Consider the following 18721-nt stretch of genomic DNA (forward strand, 5'->3'; position numbering starts at 1 on the left):
TAGGTTTAGGGTTAGGTTTAGGGTTAGTTTAGGGTTAGGTTTACGGTTAGGTTTAGGGTTAGGTTTAGGATTAGGTTTAGAGTTATAGTTTGGCGCAGGGTCCCCAAGTACGGTCCTCGACAGCCCCTATCCATCTATTTTCCCCCGGGAACTCCGGTTTCCTCCCACATTCCAAAAACATGCAGGGTAGACTGATTGGACATTCTAAATTGCCCCTAGGTATGAATGTGCATGGTTGTCCGTCTCCTTGTGCCCTGCGAAGGGCTGGCCACCGATCCAGGGTGTCTCCTGCCTCTTGCCTGCAATCAGCTGGGATAGGCTCCAGCACCACTCGCGACCCTAATGAGGATAAAGCGGTTCAGAAAATGAGACTAGACGTATGGACACGATAAATGTTTTCACTTGTCTCCATGGTAGCAAGTAATATTTCTCGTCAGTGGATCTTAACCATTCGATGCTTGTAGTAATAAAAACTGCCTGCAGGTGGCACACTTTTACCAACGCATCTGGGTAATAATTCGACGAGGCTATCCCTTTAATTCGTGACGCACCTTCAACTAGTGTCCCACTTTGTGCAGCTAGCAGGCGCGGTGCAGCAGCAGCGAGCTCGTCTGCTCGCCCGGTTCATCGGTGCTCTGCTGGGCCTTTATAGCTTCCACAATGGAGTTTTTACTGGGGAACCCGTTCAGCACGCCCGTGGGACAGCGAATCGGTGAGCTTGTTTTCCAACCACCCATGCACGGTTTCAATGTAGCGATATACAGGTCCGGCATCCTCGTAGTCATTATTCGCCGACATTTGTGGACCTTTTATTAGTATTTTATTTTCAGTCCAAAAATCTAATATCATACTTGATATATCAAAATGGCATTACTTTAATAATAATTACGCCTTTATTGAGACTGACAGAGGAATAGATAATGCTAAAATGACGCGCTGGTTAACCAATGGGTAGACAAAGGCGGGGTCTAAAGATCGTCATGCTGCAAATTGATTGGATGAAATGAGGTCCACTTCCTGGTGACCTCAATCAGATGCCAGTTCTCATGCATTTATATTTATTAATGCAAATAAAATACAGTTGAAAACCCTAAGCATAACATGATCATTTGGCCTATTTAATTGAATTTACTGCGTGTCAGAATGTTATTTGGTTGAAAATAATACTGGTCTGGAAGCTTTTTAAGGCTTAAGAGATACACTGTAATGACACATTGCTAAATTAGAAACTAATATTTCCACTATTTTAAGTGGTGATATGTTTAAGATATAATTGATATATTTTTAAATTTTCAAAAAATATGCTTTAACTATATTTCTATTTTGAATACTCAAGCCTTGTGGCACAGGGCATGTTTCACCTTTTGTGAAAACTTTGTAGATGGTGTAAACAAATGTTCTGCTGCTCATAGAGGTAGCTGGTTGAAGTATTTATTTTAATAAGATAACATGAAGATGAATTTATCTCCTGTGTAAACAAGAATAAAACACACTCGCACAACCAGTATTATTTTCTATATTTCAATATACGTATATAGTCTTAAAAGTTCAAACTGAGAAACACATCATTTACATCACCCGCTTTAAATTGATTAAACTGTCAATGGCAGCCAATCAGTTCATTACAAATTTCTTGTTGACTAATTTAATTGTCAAAATTGTCGTGATTACTCGACCAATCTTGGTAGCCTTAACATCGAGCTATCTTTTGTTTTGTCTTTTACAGAGATAGCAACAAGCTCTAGCCTACCATCAGAAGACTGGGCTCTCAACATGGAGATCTGTGATATGATCAACAGCGCCGAAGAAGGGTGTGTTTTTCTGCGTGTGCATATTTGTTCAAAGCCGAGGATATCACTAATCTCAATATTCTTTCATTCCAGACCTAAAGATGCAGTCAGAGCCATTAAGAAAAGGATTGTGGGGAACAAAAACTTTAAGGAAGTCATGCTGGCACTCACTGTGAGTCTACTTCCACACCCCTCAGCCTCTTATTATTTTATTTGTTACGTGTTATCAGAAATGAGACAGAAAATTCTCTGATTCTAGGTGCTGGAAACCTGCGTGAAGAACTGTGGCTACAGGTTTCATATCATGGTCACTGCAAGGGATTTCATCGAGGGGGTTCTGGTCCGTTCTATTATTCCCAGGAACAACCCTCCTCTTATCGTGCACGACAGAGTTCTCGGTATCATACAGGTCGGCCGGCACTGCGAGGAAGAAAAGCTTTTTTAAATCTGTATTTGCATCTCTGTGGTCACATACCGTCAAATCTATTTTGCTCTTGTCGTCTTTTTAAGGCGTGGGCAGACGCATTCCGTAGCTCGCCCGACCTGACTGGTGTGGTAGCAGTCTATGAAGACCTGCGAAGGAAAGGGCTTGATTTCCCTACGACGGAATTAGATGGCTACCCATCAGTCCAAGCTCCCAAAAGGGTATCAACACTTTCTCACTCGGGTCTCTAGACTACTTGATGCTGGCCTACAATCTTTGGACAACTTTCTTTTCGGGTCTTTTCTGTGCCTGGCTTAGCAGACCTCGTCTCAAAACGGGCCTGCCATTACTACTGTCCCTGCTCCGCTGCTGTCCTCCAAACCTCCCCTAATCCCACCCCAGACCCTTGAGCTAAAGCAAGCAATAGAGGGAGGAGAGGCCTTTACTCCCAGTCAGGTGATGGACTTTGTGGCTATTTTGCTCTTTATTCACCATCCAGCGGTACTTTGATTTAAGGGGTTAAATCTTGTTTTGTTTTGCTTTTTTTTCTTCTTGTGAAGCAATTTTTTTCACTTGTGATTCTCAGACACATTATTGTGAAGTCAAGAAAAAAATGGCAATGTAGCCATTAGTTTCTCATTGTTAAAAACACAAAAACATTTCTATTGTAACACTTAACCTTTAGCTCAGGCTTATCTCAAAAACTAACTTGATAAATGAGTGAAGTGAGTTACAAGATAAAGTCTTACGTCAAGGTACCGCGTGATGTATTTCCATTCATCACATTACATGTTGGCACACTTTCTCACACACTCCCCTTCCTGATCTATTATTCAGATGTAACTTACATAGCTCTTCCTTGGGTTTGTATAAAACAGGAAATGTAGTTTTAGTTCAATTCTTGTAGTGTTAGACAAAGCCTGTCTATATTGTCGTTAAAGCAAAACATATAATTAAATGAAGCCATTGTAAGGCCCATTTAAAATACATGTTTTATTATTAGACAGTAGTGAAAGGGTTGCGTGTATGTGTTTGCAAGAATGTTAACTCTTTAACGTTTAATACTCCAGGTAGGAGCATTAAAGGCAGAGCTGGGTGCGGTGAGGAGCAACCTCACAATGATGTCCGATATGATGAGTCAACTGGATCCTATCACGGTAAAACAAGCTGACATGGAGTTGCTGGAGGTACAAAACTTACACATATGCATGTTTTATTTTAACCAATGTTGCAAAGAAATACAGCATTTGCAACCCAGTCCCGTAGCCCTTAACTGATCTCGCACTTTATCTATTTGCCACATCTGCACTATCACAACCCCCCCAACCCACACATACTCTCTTTGGTTGTGTCTTTAGCAGCTATACACAGTATGTAAGGAAATGCAAGACAGGATAGTGAAGATTGTCCCCAGGCTTAGTGAGGAGAAACTGATTGAAGAGTTATTAGCAACCAATGATGAGATGAACACTGCCTTCCTGCGCTACCATAGGTAAAGATTTTTTTTCCGAGGGGGCACAATTTGCAAAGTTGTTGATCCACCTTTGTTATCATTGTTTGATTCCTTTTCTTAAGGTTTGAAAGGCAGGTAACAAATGGTCCAAACACAACCCAACAGGTAGGTGATCTGCTCCAAATACACATTGTTTCAATGTCACTTCTCATCCTTTCTTTGTTTACAGAGCCATTCATATGTAAACCTAACAGACCTCAATATGAGCCAATCTGGGGCTGCATCAGCTGTCAATGGAGGCTCGCTCACCCAATCAAAAGAGGACAGTTTGTCCAGCCAGATGGCAGGGCTTAGTAAGTTTTTTTTAAAGCTGTTGTATTTTTTTTTTAATCTATCAATAAATTAATTGTGAAAATTAAAAATTATCTTGCACTATATCCAACTACTGCATGTGTTAATGCTGAGATTTTACACTTGGTCTAGTCATTTATTTTTGCATTCTACAAACTCAACACAGTTGCTTTCGCTCACCTCATAAAACATTTTTCTGTCTTATGAATAGACACAAGCGAAGTAGATGATGTGGATGGATTTTTACACAAAAGAAATGGTTCAACTGAAAGAGCAAGGTACTGGAAATATCAGACTGGCAGTGATATGTTTTTGGAGTGTTTTATTCTGAATCTTTAAATATAATAAGCCTAATCTGTTGTGAATTTGTTTTCAGTGAGCATATAGACATTGGATTGGATGGCCTTCTTCAAGCTCATGAAAACTCTAAAGCGGTAAGCAAAGTTGTTGTCTGCTTAGATGATAGTTTTGTAGCTCGGTAGTTGCTTGTAACTAGAAAAAAAAGTCAAGGTTTTGGCTGCGGTAGTCGTTTTTGATAATGAGACCTTGAGGACAAAGTAGACAATGTTCCAATAGAAAACTTAGACATAGTTTTATATTTTTTTCTTATTCATTGACTTTCCTACTAAACACACATTTACTTTTAACCATATTTTAATACACCAAGCCTTTGCATTGATGGCTAATGTATTTTTTCCCCTCACAGCAGAATGATAAAATGGCCACATGATTGGAAATCTCTCACGAGTTTTATTTAATACACAATTTTAATATTGTCATCTTTTGAAATTCTGGAACACATGAGTATTATAGTATGCCAGTGCCTCTTGTTCTCCACATGGTTCAGTATATCTTGCTCTGTTGTTGTGTCTCTAGTAATTTAATCATTAGTTTCAAGACACAAATCTAAACCTATATAACCTATTCTGGAATAATTCTCTACCTATGCAACGAAGGATTACAGCCCAGCATCCTCCCACAGCTCCTCACCAAAGTTAGACTGGATGATTAAAAGGGGAATGGTGGGTCCATGTCTAAATATTGTGTCTGATTACCCCATGCATCCTTTTTTTATTAGCAGTTTCGTTGTTGTTGCTGGAGTTTAAGGTTGCGGTTCACTTTTACTTTGGTCAGCGCTTTATTTTTCAGCCGGTAAATTGTTTGGTTTGCATGCTATTTAAAATGTCCAAGACATCAATTATGTTTTGAGTTGACATTGGTGAGCTTGGAAATAAATATTTGCTTTGCTCTGTCTTGATATGCCACTTGCTCTGTGGCATGTTGTGGTGGTGTGGTGTCCTTGTATTTTGACGGGAGAAAGCCACCATCGTTATATTCTATTTGATACATTTTTCCTCTCTTTTAGATACCTGTCAAGCAGTCAAACGTAATGGATGATATTGAAAAGTGGCTCGAGTTGGATGATGAGGTGAACTGTGGGAGAATAAAATAGCTTTTACACATATTAAATATTTGGAATATTTCATTCTGTTTATGTGCTGTAACCTGCATTTTCTGTTTGCGACAGTATGACGACGTTGAGGACTCTGATGGTGTCACGAGCGAAGGTATGCAATCTTTTAAATGACTTGCGTTAGCGAGTAACTGACTTGACTTGTGCATATATCAACAGACTAAGTTTGTTGTGTTTCTTCACGCTTAGCCCATTGGACTTATTACCTTAATTCATGAGTTTTTGTGCCCCAAATTTTGAGTTATGAGTTTCAGGGCCAGTCATTGTTTTGGATCCTTACCAAGAGTTAATAATGTATCCTTAGTGCTCTAGTGGTAGATTTGCCTAATTATCAAGGAGGCTGTGTAAGGTCACTTCTCATCTAATGCTGGACTTCAGTGGCTCAGTGTGATGACAATAGGAAGACACTTCAGTTTTTGAGATGCCCCAATTAGGGTAGGATTCAATGGTAGGAAAGAGATATAACAATACACCTGTTTTGTTGGATTAAGGACATCTACAAGTCTTTCTGCAGTACTCATGTGACATACATAGTATGTCACAAGTACTTTATCAATGTAGTGAGTTACAGTCATAGCAAAATTGTCTGTTTATTGAAAGACTATAGTGATGAGAGATGGGAACTGTGCTGAAAATAAATGCAAAATTTTGGCAATGACAACAAAATGCAGAGCCCGAAGTCACACCCAAAAATACAAAATGAAAACATGCAGCGAGTCGAGAGCGCAAACTCACTCCAACTACCGATAAACTCTGATTCATGTCATCCATCTTTGATTGTCGTGCATTCACATCAGATTCTTTTCTCATTGTTATTTTCCTTTAGTAGTGTTTTTATGTCTAATAGTGGTTTTCCCCTTCTGAAGAATTTGACAGGTTCTTGGCAAAAAGAGCAAAAGCAGCTGAGCGGTTACCTTCCGTACGACAGTCTTCCCAGGATGCCAACCAATCAGAATCCTGAGCTGCAATACAGCCTGCCACTCGCAACTCTCAGAACATCCCTCTGCCTTCAGGGACAGATAGAGATGTATTTTGGTATTCTGTATCAAAAGCACACGGGGGACTGCAGCCTATATTTACCTATTTTGTATCCTGCTTTTACTTTGCTGGGGTTTTAATGAGTGGATGAGGGCCAGAGGACTTTACTTGATGTAATTACTATTGATTCTAATGCAAATATTTGCACAATTTCTATTATTACATTCCTACAATTGAAGGAAACCTGGAATATTGTTACTTAAACAAATTTTGCAACATAGATAACTATATTGCTATGAATTATATTTGTGGCATCTAATGAGTTACAGATAACATCTCAGTCAAAGTAGCAAACACTGTTGAATTATGTGAACAAAAACATTGGAAGTTCCTGAGATAAAAAGTTGAGGCATTTTTCATGTTAATATTGAAATGGGATGCAAAGGAAACATAATTTAGTTGTTTATTTGTTTTTTTTTACCACCATGAAATGTCTTTGTGAACATGTTTTAAGTTAAATGCCGAGTGCAATTAAATGAGTTACCTAACTACCAAGAGTTTGCTTTTTATTTTCTAATGTATAGTCTATTGAAATATATGACATTCTATTTTGGATGGACTTGAACAATATAATCAATTTCAATAGTTAATTTGCTTTTTTACATTTCAGATTATTTTTAACAAAAAGAGTTTTGTTGTTCTCCTGCCAGAAAGAAAATCTAATCACCAATTATTTAATAGATTATTCCATGAGGACCCACGCCATGCCTGGGGAAACATGCAAACTCCACATAAATGTTTTATTAATTTAACAATTAAATTAAATTAAAACTGAAATATATTCTGTTTATGGCTTCCAATACTGTAAAGTAGACAAGTAAAGTAGATTTTTCTTGATTTCATAATATTCAATACATTCACTGCCTTCCACTATTAATGTTTTGACATGATTTAGTTCCAGTGACGGAGCTCGACTTCCAATTCATTTCAGCGTATTTTTTTACATTCCCAAAATATTCATATTACCTTACAAAGGGTTAAAGTATGATTGTTTAATGTACATTTTCTGACCTAGAAATGTGAAAACGTCTTTCAGGCCATTGTTGGTGTCAATGTTGAGAAACAGGATGCTTTTAAAAAAATGCATTTATTCATTTATTGCTACGAAATGCAATTTGCTATTGCAGATACAAAAAAACTACAAAACGTTTTCTGTTATCTGATTGGTCCAAAGTGCCACGCCCTTTGTTCACTTTTGGTTATGTCAACTTCCGGCGTCTGCTGAAAGAAGTAGCATTTATTAACCAACATGTCTCTCGGAAAAACTGGCTGGACATTGTTGAATCCTCTCCGCGGGGTTTTGCGGCTCTCTACTTCGCTTGGAAATCGAAGTTACGCAGCTGTTGCAGAAGCAAAAACTATTTTGAACAACGAGCTCGAATCTATTCGCGTGGCAGGGACGTGGAAGGCAGAGAGAATCATTACGTCCAAACAGGGACCGCGCATCAAGGTGGACAGAAGCCGAAGCGGTGAGATCAAAATATTGTCGGTTCCAAATATATCCTCGTCGTGGGTCACGTTTTAACAAGTAATGTAATTTGACAGCCTCCTTTTAAAAATCACAAGTCGTGGAAATTCGTGACACTCATTACTTAACATTCCCTGCACGGTACATTGGAATAAGGTATACAATCCTTAATATTTTTAGTGGATTTCATAGCTCATCTATAAATACCTGGATTTTTTTTTATGGGAAGGTCATGATACTAAACTGAACACTAAATATGTTCAAAACATGAATATGCTCACATTTGGGGATTTAAAAAAAACTATCTATAGCCCAGGTTAACTTTTTTCTCATCTGAAATGTTCAATGAACATTCATTTGTCTTTTGTGCTCAAGTTTTAGTAAAAAAGTATTACCCTCTGTTTCTTATTTAACATTTCATAAAATGTACACGGCAACGAACCAAGGCCTCGGAAGCAGTGGGTTGCCAAACTTGACATGAGATTTCTCTTTTCCCTCAGAGATTTTAAACTTCTGCGCCAACAACTACCTTGGACTATCCAGTCATCCAGAAGTGGTTCAAGCAGGCATTGATGCACTCAAAACATATGGCGCTGGATTGAGCTCTGTCAGATTTATCTGTGGTACTCAGGTAAAGTCTTCAATCAACAGGGGATGCACAAATCTGTAACTAAAACATTAGGCAAATCTGTTTTATCATGCCAAATATGAAATCTATAAATACAGATGTGCATTAAATGTGATTGTGCTGTGTAACAATGCCTTATGAATGTAGTCATGTAGTAGTAAGATCTATCACTCTCTTTTATATATGTATATGTATATACAAAATATGATGAATTGCAGATATACATTACTGCAATCCAGAATATAATATAATGCATAATGAAGTGTAAAATGTATATTTCTCTTATTTGTAATGTAATTTAAATTTTGAAAAGTTCCTCTATTGATTTAATTACACCATGCATGACATTTGTTTGTATTACCGAAAGCTCTCTGATATTATTCGGACAAAAGAAAGAGACCTGCAGCAAAATTTTAAAAATTACTCATCTTAAACAACATTGATTCCAACATTCTATCACAGCATTGACCTTGTTTTCTAATTTCATACTTGCTGAGAAGGCAGGTCCTCCAGAAAACTTTCCCATTTGCACATGCCAATTATTTGAGTACATTTTGTTATTTGCAGGATTTGCACAAAAACTTGGAACAAAAGTTGGCAGAGTTTCACGAGAGGGAAGACTGCATCCTCTATGCCAGTTGTTTTGATGCCAATGCTGGACTGTTTGAGGTGGGTCATTCTCTAGCCGGTGATATCTGGCTGCACCTGTGAAATGTCTTAAATTAGACATTTCAATTACGTCCGTAGGTCTTGCTGGGCCCAGACGATGCCGTATTGTCAGATGAACTTAACCACGCCTCCATTATTGATGGGATCCGTCTGTGTCGGGCGCAGAGACTGCGCTATAAACACATGGACCTGAATGATTTGGAAAAGAAGCTCAAGGAGTCTCAGGTATATGGAAAACCTCCTTTTCCCATTTCAGACAATAAGAACCAACCAAACGCGAAAAACAAGTTGAACCCTTTGTCTTTGAACTCATTGACTGCCATTGATGCTGTTGCCCTAGTGGCATTGAAAGTCTTGTTAATTTAAATGAATTGGACGTTTGTCATAGTCAATGGCAGACAAGGATTAAATACTATCAAATTTAAATCTGAAGGAGTAAAATAGTGAGTGTTATTTGTGGCCATTCAGAAAATGATTGAATTAATAAAAACATCATAATTGACATCTGGTGCCCTTACAATGTATGTGGACATCATTCTTATTGTCTTGTAAGACACACTTGTATATCAAATGTTAATATTTATGGCCTACTTGTCCACATATCTGGAAAGCAGGTCTTTTTTTTATTATTATTATTTTTTTAAATGACCAAAAAGTCACTTACGATATAATGAGTCCAAAAGAAGTTTTAAATGTTGAAAAAAGTAATATAAATAATGTTTAGGACAAATTTTGATTTTTTTGTCTAACCCTTCTGTGCTGTTAGCCCCCAAATAAAAAGTAATAACTTCTCAAACCAACTCTTTCTTATGGAATAATTTTGTGATTATTTTTTGCTTATTTCCTTTTTGGTAAAAACAACAAAGATATAAAAACTCCCACTACTTGTTAATTAATTATCCGTAATGAAAAACTGTATTTATAAAATCAACTTATTGCCCAGACCTATGCTGCATTGCAGTTTTGTAATGACTTGAGGCACTCATTCGTAATATTTGTGTTTGTCAGTCATGTCGTATGCGGTTGGTAGTGACAGATGGAGTCTTTTCAATGGATGGAGATGTTGCACCATTAACAGGAATCTGTGATCTGGCTGACCAATACGGAGCCATGGTCTTCATTGATGAATGCCATGCCACTGGTTTTCTTGGGCCCCGTGGTAGGTGAGTACATTACCTTACCTTAACCTTTACCTTAAGTGTTTGAAAAGGCCCACATCCAAATGCCAGTGGGTTGTTGGCAAATTCTGAAGCCTACTATTTTTTGGGAAGTTGAAGATTATATCTATTCACAGAGGAACCGATGAGCTGCTGGGAGAGATGGACCGAGTTCATATCGTAAACTCCACGTTGGGAAAAGCACTAGGAGGTGCAGCTGGTGCGTTTTATTGTTCTTAAATCTGTTCTTTATTGATATTACTTCTTTTTCACTTGGCTACTGGATAGCCATGGGCATAACAACTTCTCAATTGATGTTATGAATTAAATAGTTTTGGAAAAATGATTATTTTGAGAGCATTTTTAGTTGTTGTTGTTTTTTTTAACCTAATAAGATGTGTACCAACCAATTAATGAGCAGATCATTCCATAAGAAAGTGTTTGTTAATGTAGTTATTATTTTTTTATTTGGGAGCTGACAGCACAAATAGAGGCACTTTATTCACATTCCGTTTTTTCTACATTTAACATTTTTTAAAACTTGTTTTGAGCTTTCTCTGCCTTTTTTCCACATTGACAGCATTATACTGAATCATACAATCATTAGGTTTGCATAAACACAACTAGAAGTTTTCAAAAATAGAATGTGGACACACGTCCAACGTTCTATAAAAAGTTCCAATGCAATAATCAGGTGTAATTGCATGATTTTTCTGTTTTCTTCTTCATGTCAGGTGGCTACACGGTAGGTCCGAAGCCCCTCATTGACTTGCTGAGGCAGCGATCTCGCCCATACCTCTTCTCCAACTCCCTTCCCCCACCAGTGGTGGGCTGCGCCACACGGGCCGTCGAGCTTCTACTCGCCTCCGCTGAGATTGCGCAGAGCATGTCAGCCAAAACCATGAGGTAGCAATTTTATTCTAGTGTCCACTGTGTTTGCATACGAAAGGAATAATCTTACCTAACTGCATGGAAATGAGCAACCATTAATGTGTGAAAGTAGTAACTAACTGGAATTAGTTCAAGAAATTGCAGAACAGTGAATCAGATTTTCTGTATTTTCTTTTAATATATCATTTGTGTCAAACTCAAAGCTAGGCAAGAAATTTGCATGTATTTTCTGAAGAAGAAGAAAAAAATACTATTAGAATCAGAACACACTGCTTTCGCTAAAGCACAGGGGTCAAAGTGGTGGCCCCGGGGCCAAATCTGGCCCGCCACATCATTTTGTGTGGCCCGGGAAAGTAAATCATGAGTGCCGACTTTCTGTTTTAGGATCAAATTAAAATTAAGATTATAGATGTATATTAAATTTCCTGATTTTTCCCCCTTTTAAATCAATAATTGAAATTTTTAAATCCATTTTTTTCTTTTTCTTTTTAGTTCAAAAATCATTTTGTAAAATCTAAAAATATATAAAAATATTTTCTGTTTTCCAATTTAATATGGAACATAATTAAAGAAAAATTTGGTTTCCTTTTGCAATGAAAAACAAATGATTAAATAAATGATTTTCTCTTACTAAGAAAAAAAGCTCAAATAAGCATTGTTTTAGATCTATAAAAAAAAACTGAATATTCAGGGCTTTTGATCTAGTTCTTTTAATCCATTTATTTAAAAAAACATCTAAATATTATATCTAAAATGGTCCGGCCCACATGAAATCGAGTTAACGTTAATGCGGCCCGCGAACCAACCCGAGTCTGACACCCTTGCGCTAAAGAGAAAGGTTAGACTTAACACTATAAACTGCATTGTGACACTGCATTACTATTCATTATTACATAGATAGGTGATTGTAATCATGTGTTCTGTTACAGATTCCGCAATAAAATGACGGATGCTGGCTTTACCATCTCTGGCTCTGCTCACCCAATTTGTCCAGTCATGCTCGGTGATGCACGGCTTGCTTCTCTAATGGCTGATGATATGTTAAAGCTAGGTGAGAATAAAGTCAAAGTATTTTTTTTCTTCTTTCCTTTATCCACACAGTAAATACTGTGCATAATTTAGAGAGGAGCAACTTTCAAGATAAAATAAAAATGCCTTTCTCATCCACAGGAGTGTATGTGATCGGATTTTCCTTCCCCGTCGTACCAAAAGGCAAAGCCAGAATTCGTGTTCAAATATCAGCCGCCCACACGGATGAAGACATTGACCACTGCGTTGATGCTTTCATTCAGACGGGTAGGAAGCATGGAGTCATTTCCTGAAAGGACAACTTAGAAATTACTGCTTGCATCGATACTGCTGATGAAAAGTAAAGTGCTTGCACAGAAATTTCTGGGTAATGGTCAGAAAAAATGCGATTGATGATGTGTTTCACCGCCTGAAACTGAAATAAAGTAAAAGACTTCCAACCTGCCTTTGAATCTTTTGGAGGGGGCTGTCTTTACTGGGACATTTCAAAATAGATATGATAGTAAACATCACCATTCTGAGTTCCATCCATTCATTCAATTTCTGTGCAGCTTAACCTCACTGGGGTAGTGGGGGTGCTGAAACCTACCCCAGATAGCTTTGGACAGGAGGTGAGCTACACCCTGAGTTGGTCTCCAGCCAATCACAGGGCCCAAAGAGACAAACAATGCTTTATGCTCACACGCATCCCTCGGATGATGATTTTGGTGTTTAACCAGCCTACCATGCATATTTTGGGCATGTGGGAGAAAACTCATATATTGGCATGGGAAGATCATGCAGACTCCACTCAAGAGGGGCAGACCCCAGGAGTGATTAAGGGTCGCGGGGGGTGCTGGAGCCTATCCTAGCTGACTTCAGGCACGAGGCAGGGGACACTGAATTGGTGGCCAGCCAATCGCAGGGCACGAGGAGACGGACAACCATTCACGCTCACACTCATACCTAGGGGCAATTTAGAGTGCCTACCATGCGTGTTTTTGGAATGTGGGACGAAACCGGAGTACCCAGCGAAAAACCACTCAAGATCAGGGAGAACATGCAAACTCCACACAGGAGGACCGACCTGGGATCGAACCCAGGACCCCAGAACTTTGAGGTCGACGCTCTAACACTTCGGGGAATTGATAGCTTGAGTCTTATATGAGTAAAGTAGTGTTTAGGGTACCAATTGGCTTATATACAGACAGGTTGGCATGGGGCTATTTTAGTAAACTTCCGATTGTCCAATCACTGACCTTTTTTATTTCCTACTTCTAAATCCACCAATGGTGTAAACGTGGGTCGCAATAGGCGGGACTTCCGGTCGCTAGTCCAAACCTTCTGAGGCCTCCCATGTGGTTTCGTTTCATCGTTGGAGTTACATCTCGACCATATTATTCAGGTAATGAAAATTAATAATATCAAGCGGGTCGCCCCTCTTCCGAGTCCTTTTGAAATTATCCAAGAGTTGTACGCGGATCACCCATTGAATATAATCATCATTTGCGTTTGAATGAGGTGCAGCTGGAAAGCGGGTTAGCATACTGTAGCCTAGCATCAATGAGGTTGACTGACTTAGTCAGTGAAAGTATCATTAATTCACAATTTGCTTAGTTTAGATCCTCCTAGTTGTTCATCTCAAACACCCCGATGGCATTTTTCTCTTAGCCTTGCTAAAATACCACCCAGTGAATTGTTACTCCAACAATGCAGCCAACCGGCAAATTTTAAGTTCGAGGCCTTAGCTGCTATGTTCCAAAGAATGCGATTCATTTTAGCATTAGCATGAACTCCCGTGTTTATACCGCCTTAAATTCAAGTGAGCCACCACACATGTTGCCATGGGATACTTTTTTCTAACTGTTGTCTTATTACTGATTGATAGAGCTTTCCAAGTGCAGTTTATTGTATGATTTTATTGTTGTAGTGTGACAAGATGGCAGAGAATGATGTTGAGAATGAGCTGCTCGACTACGAAGACGACGACGAACCTCAAGGGGCAACTGAGAGTGCAACCCCCGGCGGCAAGAAGGAGGTGAAGGGGTCCTACGTTTCAATCCACAGTTCTGGCTTCAGGGATTTCTTGCTTAAACCAGAGTTACTCCGCGCCATTATCGATTGTGGCTTTGAACATCCATCCGAAGGTGATGCCTTGCTTAACTTGTCATAGCCTGAAGTTGTTATGTTGACGTTTTTTGTTGATCAAGATACTTTTTTTGACTTGATAGTCCAGCATGAATGCATCCCACAAGCTATCTTGGGTATGGACATCCTATGCCAAGCAAAATCAGGAATGGGCAAGACGGCTGTGTTTGTGTTGGCAACGCTTCAACAAATTGAACCAGTCGATGGACAGGTTAGTATTCCTCATTCACACCTTGTTTTTTTTTTAAATTGTTTCTTTGTTGAAGGTAGTTTTATGATGTTATAAAAATCAAGTGGTTTCTTTAGTCCAAAGGGTGCGTTGTTTATTTATATCAACAAGCCCGTGAACAAACGTTACTGCTATTTAACGTATGGGCCTAATTTGTCGGATTTTACATGCTGTATGATGTTTCCTTAATATTTCAAAGAAAGACTTATTTACAACGGCCTTCGTAGCCTACATCTCCAAACTTGTTTTTTTTCTTGACTCTGACCAAATACAGCAACATTTGAGGACCACAAAGACAAAATAATATTCTACATTTGTTTGTTAGAAGTTGTAATATTGATGTCCTATGGCCTGGCAAATGTGCATGACAAATTGGTTTGAAACTTGATATTTAGTCAACTTGTAAATATTAGGATTCAACGACAAATATGATACTGAATAGTTTTATAATCCAACAGAAACTGTTCGTATGGTCAGTGGTGTTTTTGGTCTTCATTCATATGGTCAAACCTTTTAACCGATCATAATTTTCAAAGGGAAAAAATGACACGATTTACACTAGCAGCCATTTTGTGATGTCAAATATGCACGTGTATATACACTGAGGTGCACTAAATAATGACAAGGAAGGGGTGGAAATTTGCGATTCATCTGAAAAGGGGAGGCCTGGTAGCCCTTCCAATTCTAATGGACTGAGTTACAAACTCGTTTAAATTATTCACTGGAGGACGGCTGAAAAGCATCACATGATTGCATGTTGTCTATTGTCCAGAAAATTAACTGTTCTTTTTTTGTTTTTGTTTAGGTAGCCGTGTTAGTCATGGCCCACACGCGAGAACTGGCCTTCCAGGTCAGCAAAGAATACGAGCGCTTCTCAAAATATATGCCCACCATCAAAACGGTGGTGTTCTTCGGCGGGCTGGCCATCAAAAACGACGAGGACGTGCTGAAGAAGAACTGCCCCCACATAGTCGTCGGAACGCCAGGCCGCATCCTCGCTTTGATCAGGAACAAGACGCTTAACCTGAAAAACGTCAAACATTTTGTCCTGGATGAGTGTGACAAAATGTTAGAACAACTTGGTAGGTTCCTTTGAGCTATTTTCAGGTGTTGATTATTTTTACGGGTAGTTTCTTAGTTTGATTTGCCTTTGTGCAGACATGAGATGTGACGTACAGGACATCTTCAGGATGACGCCGCACGAGAAGCAGGTCATGATGTTCAGTGCCACGCTAAGCAAGGAGATCCGACCAGTCTGTCGCAAATTCATGCAGGATGTGAGTGAAACGCACATGAGGTTGCTTTCTACCAGGCCTAAACTTGAGTTCTTCACTTGTTTATTAGCCCATGGAGGTATTTGTGGATGATGAGACCAAACTGACCCTCCACGGCCTGCAACAGTACTACTGCAAGTTGAAGGATAGTGAGAAGAACCGCAAGCTCTTTGACCTTCTGGATGTGTTGGAATTTAACCAGGTGAGATAAATTACAATGGTATAAAAAAGGTATAAACACGCTGAGGAGTTCCACCATTGTCATTAATTTTCTATTAACATACCAGAATTGAAACTTATTAGACTCACATATGTGCATTTTGCATCCATATAGTGTAAAATCTATGGAACAAATTTGAAAGTAGCGTGCATGCCCAGCAACCATCGGTCTATATATTATAGATATAATGTATATAGATGAAGTTGCAGAACCAAATAGCCAATGGTTTATGATGGAAATTGTCAGGGGTAGCCAAACCTCTTCTTGCAGGTGTATTTACAAATAGGCAGTGTGACCAAGGAGGAATTTTGTAGACTGATGACTCAAGTATGCGATGCCCGGCTCTGCCTCTAGGTGGTGATCTTCGTCAAGAGAGTCCAGCGCTGCATTGCCTTGTCACAACTTTTGGTGGAGCAGAATTTCCCTGCCATTGCCATCCACAAGGGCATGGCTCAGCAGGAGAGGTGAGGCTACCACACGTGTTTCTTTCATGAAATGTGCTCTGCTGACCTCCCCAAGTATCATAATGCTGCTTTTTGGTGGCACCATTTTGGTGTACACATAATATCCTTCAAAGAGTAGCGGGTAGAGTAAGACTGAACCTATGATACTTTGCTTCCCCTCTGCAGACTGTCTCGCTATCAGCAATTCAAAAATTTCCAAAGGCGCATTTTGGTGTCCACCAACCTGTTTGGTCGAGGGATGGACATCGAGCGAGTCAATATAGTATTCAACTACGACATGCCAGAAGACTCAGACACTTATTTACACAGGGTAAGAATGTAAAATATTTCCTTCACTTTTCTCCCCTTTTCCATGAGAAGTCAACATCAAATTGGGCCTGCTCATCAAATCCGGCCGGTCATTTGGTAACATCATAAAAAAAATGCCCACCCGGCTTATAAAAATACTGAAAGAAACCCTACTTTTTTAAAAGGTGAATGATTATTCCACATTTGTGTGTCAACCAGGTCGCTCGCGCTGGTAGGTTTGGCACCAAGGGCCTAGCTATAACCTTTGTGTCGGACGAGACTGACGCCAAGACCCTGAACGACGTGCAGGACCGGTTTGAGGTCAATGTGGGCGAGCTGCCCGATGAAATCGACATCTCCTCTTACAGTAAGTCCCGGCATTTGTTAATAGCAGCTTTAATGAGGCTGAGCCCGGTGGTCCGACCCACTGGAATAGATAAGAGTGTGAATTAAATAGATTGTGGTCACTTTACTGTAAATCACCTGTAATTATCCTCCGTGCAAATGCTCATTGGAGTCTGATGTCAAGAGTGGGGTGCAGATAATCGGTGTTATTTAGTCGTTTGGGCAACTTGGGAAAACAGTTGTTGCTGTTATGCAGCTACACAGCTCACATCAAATTGAAACAGCTTTTACATGTTTCACCTGTTGAGAAGTTGATATGTTCAGCTGTTGTCCTGTGAGGTTTTGGGTGGTTTTTTTAACACACTTATGTCTGCTCTCTTTTTCCACTTTAGTCGAGCAGTCCAGATGAATCTACCGGGCCGGCAGACATCGCCTCTTTGCTTAGACCTACTTTTCTTTTGTATTTGAAAGCTCCGATGGTTCCTGTTCATCATACTTTATTTTTATTGCCAATTTTGGGGACATGGTATATGGTCGATTTTATTTGTCATGTTTTTGTTCAGTGAAATTAAACATTTTTAAAAAAGCCATTTTGCTGTTGTCACCTTCAATTCTAGATCGGTTTTGTTTGTCTTGTAGAAAAAAACATCAAGGATTTTCACGTTTTCTGGAACCCTTGAAGGGAGAACACCAAAATAAACTGCTATTAGAATGAGAAAAGCGAAAACAAATTAAAATAACTTCATATTTTGTAAAGGAAATGCAAGTTGTGTGATTACAAATCATATTTTAATGTTTTTCACCAAGAGAAAGCTGTATTTGTTCAATAAAAAAGTTTTAATTTCAAAGGAAAATTTGTTTTTTCCATGACAGTCATTAGTATTCTAAAGTACATCATACACCCTTTGTTCAAAGTATGCTAATTTAACCCTATACAGGGCAAATTACTAGTATTTGAGATCCTTTGGAAATCTTAGCATCATTAATTCCAGACACAGTTCAGTAGATTATATATTGTCTGTCAGGCATGAATCTGCCTATAATTAGTCAACTTCATAGTTTGTCACAAAACCAACGTCAGTCCTTAAATGCCTCTGTTAATAATTGTATTTTCTTTAACAATATTTTGAGTAATTAGAGTGATGAACATGCCTTTTTCAATTTATTGCTGCGGCACAACAAAAAAGTAGTTTTTCTGGTTTCCTGGAAAGTTTAGCGGATGAAAAGATTGTACTTGACCCCAGCAGTATGTGTCCAAGAAATTATAATATCAAAAAAACTTTTTTTCTATTGCCAGTTCTAATTCCCATTCATTTTTGAATAACAAATTTGCACATGACCTGTCCATTTCAACTCTAATGTGACCTAAATTTGCCCGCACTATATATGATTTTAACATTTC

The 18721-nt window shown here is 38.8% G+C and overlaps 3 protein-coding genes across 9 annotated transcripts; all 3 read left to right on the plus strand.

The window, feature by feature from the left end:
- The first annotated feature begins 557 nt into the window (after positions 1 to 557).
- Positions 558 to 7025, plus strand: tom1 (target of myb1 membrane trafficking protein). Of its 6 annotated transcripts, none has more exons than XM_077619681.1 (16): positions 558 to 712; positions 1727 to 1811; positions 1884 to 1962; positions 2050 to 2199; positions 2301 to 2435; positions 2533 to 2670; positions 3285 to 3401; positions 3573 to 3706; positions 3790 to 3832; positions 3897 to 4020; positions 4230 to 4296; positions 4395 to 4452; positions 4975 to 5040; positions 5385 to 5447; positions 5547 to 5586; positions 6359 to 7025. In XM_077619681.1, exons 1-16 carry the CDS (start codon positions 661 to 663, stop codon positions 6451 to 6453), a joined length of 1446 nt encoding a protein of 481 aa, XP_077475807.1. In that variant the 5' UTR covers positions 558 to 660; the 3' UTR covers positions 6454 to 7025. The 6 variants fall into 6 exon arrangements, with proteins under 6 accessions (XP_077475807.1, XP_077475809.1, XP_077475808.1 ...); XM_077619683.1 differs by having other exon boundaries at positions 3576 to 3706; XM_077619682.1 differs by having other exon boundaries at positions 2536 to 2670.
- Positions 7026 to 7723: 698 nt separating this feature from the next.
- gcat (glycine C-acetyltransferase) lies at positions 7724 to 12812 on the plus strand. Its single transcript, XM_077618960.1, has 9 exons — positions 7724 to 7999; positions 8499 to 8629; positions 9194 to 9295; positions 9374 to 9520; positions 10304 to 10458; positions 10590 to 10672; positions 11187 to 11358; positions 12273 to 12394; positions 12514 to 12812. Exons 1-9 carry the CDS (start codon positions 7780 to 7782, stop codon positions 12663 to 12665), a joined length of 1284 nt encoding a protein of 427 aa, XP_077475086.1. The 5' UTR covers positions 7724 to 7779; the 3' UTR covers positions 12666 to 12812.
- Positions 12813 to 13592: 780 nt separating this feature from the next.
- On the plus strand, positions 13593 to 17909 carry LOC144088304 (ATP-dependent RNA helicase DDX39A-like). 2 transcript variants are annotated; one of them, XM_077618633.1, is made up of 10 exons: positions 13593 to 13756; positions 14282 to 14498; positions 14583 to 14710; positions 15534 to 15810; positions 15887 to 16005; positions 16073 to 16204; positions 16577 to 16686; positions 16852 to 16996; positions 17194 to 17341; positions 17712 to 17909. In XM_077618633.1, the coding sequence occupies exons 2-10, from the start codon at positions 14291 to 14293 to the stop codon at positions 17726 to 17728; spliced, it is 1284 nt and encodes a 427-aa protein (XP_077474759.1). In that variant the 5' UTR covers positions 13593 to 13756; positions 14282 to 14290; the 3' UTR covers positions 17729 to 17909. The 2 variants fall into 2 exon arrangements, with proteins under 2 accessions (XP_077474759.1, XP_077474760.1); XM_077618634.1 differs by having other exon boundaries at positions 13749 to 13872.
- The last annotated feature ends 812 nt before the right edge of the window (positions 17910 to 18721 follow it).

This window comes from Stigmatopora argus, chromosome 14, assembly GCF_051989625.1.
Source record: "Stigmatopora argus isolate UIUO_Sarg chromosome 14, RoL_Sarg_1.0, whole genome shotgun sequence".
Lineage (NCBI taxonomy): Eukaryota > Metazoa > Chordata > Actinopteri > Syngnathiformes > Syngnathidae > Stigmatopora > Stigmatopora argus.